The 3,126-nt window shown below is 49.2% G+C and overlaps 1 protein-coding gene across 1 annotated transcript; it reads left to right on the forward strand.

The window, feature by feature from the left end:
* The first annotated feature begins 6 nt into the window (after window positions 1-6).
* LOC106819575 (ankyrin repeat domain-containing protein 50-like) lies at window positions 7-2,532 on the forward strand. The gene is made up of 4 exons (XM_014824188.1): window positions 7-311; window positions 1,720-1,818; window positions 2,017-2,264; window positions 2,500-2,532. The coding sequence occupies exons 1-4, from the start codon at window positions 65-67 to the stop codon at window positions 2,530-2,532; spliced, it is 627 nt and encodes a 208-aa protein (XP_014679674.1). The 5' UTR covers window positions 7-64.
* Window positions 2,533-3,126: the final 594 nt, after the last annotated feature.

Here is a 3,126-nt window from a genome sequence, read left to right on the forward strand (position 1 = left end):
CACAGCGTTATTAGGTGCAGGTGCTAACATAGAACACGCGGCCGATGATGGCTACACGGCAGTAATGAGCGCAGCTGTTAACGGTCATACGGATACGGTCACAGCGTTATTAGGTGCAGGCGCTAACATAGAACACGCGGCCGATGATGGCTACACGGCAGTAATGAGCGCAGCTGTTAACGGTCATACGGATACGGTCACAGCGTTATTAGGTGCAGGCGCTAACATAGAACACGCGGCCGATGATGGCTACACGGCAGTAATGAGCGCAGCTGTTAAGGGTCATACGGATACGGTCACAGCGTTATTAGGTGCAGATGCTAACATAGAACACGCGGATCATAATGGCATGACGGCGTTGATGTATGCTGCCAGTAGAGGTTATACATCGTGTGTCATGAAGCTACTAGCAACAGGAGCGCGTGTGGTGCTTCGCGATAAATTTGGCCGGACGGCGTTGGCGTGGGCTGCCGACGGCGGTCACGCAAGCATTGTGACGGAATTATTAGATAAAATAAGGTGTGATAAGGTAAATGATGCGTGGCATCCTGAGGACGTGCAAACAGCGTACCAGGCGGCCGTAGATCGCGCCCGTGACGTCACCATCAACGACGGCTATAGAGAATCCGCCGGCGCTATACTGGCACACCAATACTTTGTCAGTGAGCTGCCCGACCATTGTTATTGTGACATAGAACGTGAGGTACGCTGTAATGTCAGTGGTGTGACGTCACTGTCTGATATATGGAAGACGTCAGGCTTGGGAAGATTAGAGCATCAGGGGGAATGCGATCAAATGCGGGACGACGTGCTAGACCTGATGGAGCGAGTCTGCAAGGTAATGAAAGTCTTAGACAGTGACTTCTCCTGCACGCCCATTCTGATAGGCAGCACGGCCAACCGCACAAAAGCTGGTCTGCCGGACGAATACGACTTCCTATTCGAAATCGATAGGTATCGAGAAAAATTAATTATTGAAAACACAAAATCTAATACAGCTGGCTTTGTAAGAATTCGCGAGGAAAACCTAGACCAGCATATTTCGGTAAATCTAAAGGAAAAATTTGTTAAGCTATTGTGCCGGTCTGTATCGAAAGTCATGAAAAACGGAAAGCATGCATTCAAAACACAAAAGTCACATATTTTGGCATGGAACAAAGTTTGCACACAATTTAACATGAAATTTGTTGGCGACGGACATTTTAAATTTCTACCTATATCGGTAGATTGCACGCCGGGAGTACGAATCTCGGGCAAACCAGCTGGTGCAACATTCTTTCCTGGTGACCACTACCACGTGGTACCCAAGCCTCGCGTGGACTCAGATACGTGCTGGTCCGTCTGTACGGCAGTANGATGGCCGCACCGCATTAACCGCAGCGGCTGTTAACGGTCATACGGATACGGTCACAGCGTTATTAGGTGCAGGTGCTAACATAGAACACGCGAACGATGATGGCCGCACCGCATTAACCGCAGCGGCTGTTAACGGTCATACGGATACGGTCACAGCGTTATTAGGTGCAGGTGCTAACATAGAACACGCGGAACATGATGGTCGCACCGCATTAATGGTAGCAGCTATTAACGGTCATACGGATACGGTCACAGCGTTATTAGGTGCAGGTGCTAACATAGAACACGCGGCCGATGATGGCTACACGGCAGTAATGGTAGCAGCTGTTAACGGTCATACGGATACGGTCACAGCGTTATTAGGTGCAGGTGCTAACATAGAACACGCGAAACATGATGGCCGCACCGCAGTAATGGTAGCGGCTGTAAACGGTCATACGGATACGGTCACAGCGTTATTAGGTGCAGGCGCTAACATAGAACACGCGAACAATGATGGCCGCACCGCAGTAATGGTAGCGGCTATTAACGGTCATACGGATACGGTCACAGCGTTATTAGGTGCAGGCGCTAACATAGAACACGCGGCCGATGATGGCTACACGGCAGTAATGAGCGCAGCTGTTACCGGTCATACGGATATCGTCACATCGTTATTAGGTGCAGGTGCTAACATAGAACACGCGAAACATGGTGGCTACACGGCAGTAATGAGCGCAGCTATTAGCGGTCATACGGATACGGTTACAGCGCTACTAGGTGCGGGCGCTAACATAGATCACGCGGCCGATGATGGCGAGACGGCATTGATGCTTGCTGCCAGTACAGGTCATACATCGTGTGTCATAAAGCTACTAGCAACAGGAGCGCGAGTGGAGCGTCGCGATAACAATGGCTGGACGGCGTTGGTGAGAGCTGCCGACGGCGGTCACGCAAGCATTGTGACGGAATTATTGGATAAAATAAGGTGTGATAAGATAAATGATGCGTGGCATCATGAGGACGTGCAAACAGCGTACCAGGTGGCCGTAAATAGCGCCCGTGACGTCACCATCAACGACTGCTATAGAGAATCCGCCGGCGCTATACTGGAGCACCAATACTTTGTCAGTGAGCTGCCCGACTGTTGTTATTGTGACATAGAACGTGAGGTACGCTGTAATGTCAGTGGTGTGACGTCACTTGTTGATATATGGGAGACGTCAGGCTTGGGAAGATTAGAGCATCAGGGGGAATGCAATCAAATGCGGGAAGCCGTGCTAGACATGATGGAGCGAGTCTGCAAGGAAATGAAAGTCTTAAACAGTGACTTCTCCTGCACGCCCATTCTGATAGGCAGCACGGCCAACCGCACAAAAGCTGGTCTGCCGGACGAATACGACTTCCTATTCGAAATCGATAGATATCGAGAAAAATTAATTATTGAAAACACAAAATCTAATACAGCTGGCTTTGTAAGAATTCGCGAGGAAAACTCAGACCAGCATATTTCGGTAAATCTAAAGGAGGAATTTGTTACGCTATTGTGCCAGGCTGTATCGAAATTCATGAAAAACGGAGAGCATTCATTCAAAACACAAAGGTCACATATTTTGGCATGGAATAAAGTTTGCACACAATTTGACATGATATTTGTTGGCGGCGGACATTTTAAATTTCTACCTATATCGGTAGATTGCACGCCGGGAGTACGAATCTCGGGCAAACCAGCTGGCGCAACATTCTTTCCTGATGACTACTATCACGTGGTACCCAAGCCTGGCGTGGACT

This window comes from Priapulus caudatus, unplaced genomic scaffold, assembly GCF_000485595.1.
Source record: "Priapulus caudatus unplaced genomic scaffold, Priapulus_caudatus-5.0.1 Scaffold3731, whole genome shotgun sequence".
NCBI classification, from domain to species: domain Eukaryota; kingdom Metazoa; phylum Priapulida; class Priapulimorpha; order Priapulimorphida; family Priapulidae; genus Priapulus; species Priapulus caudatus.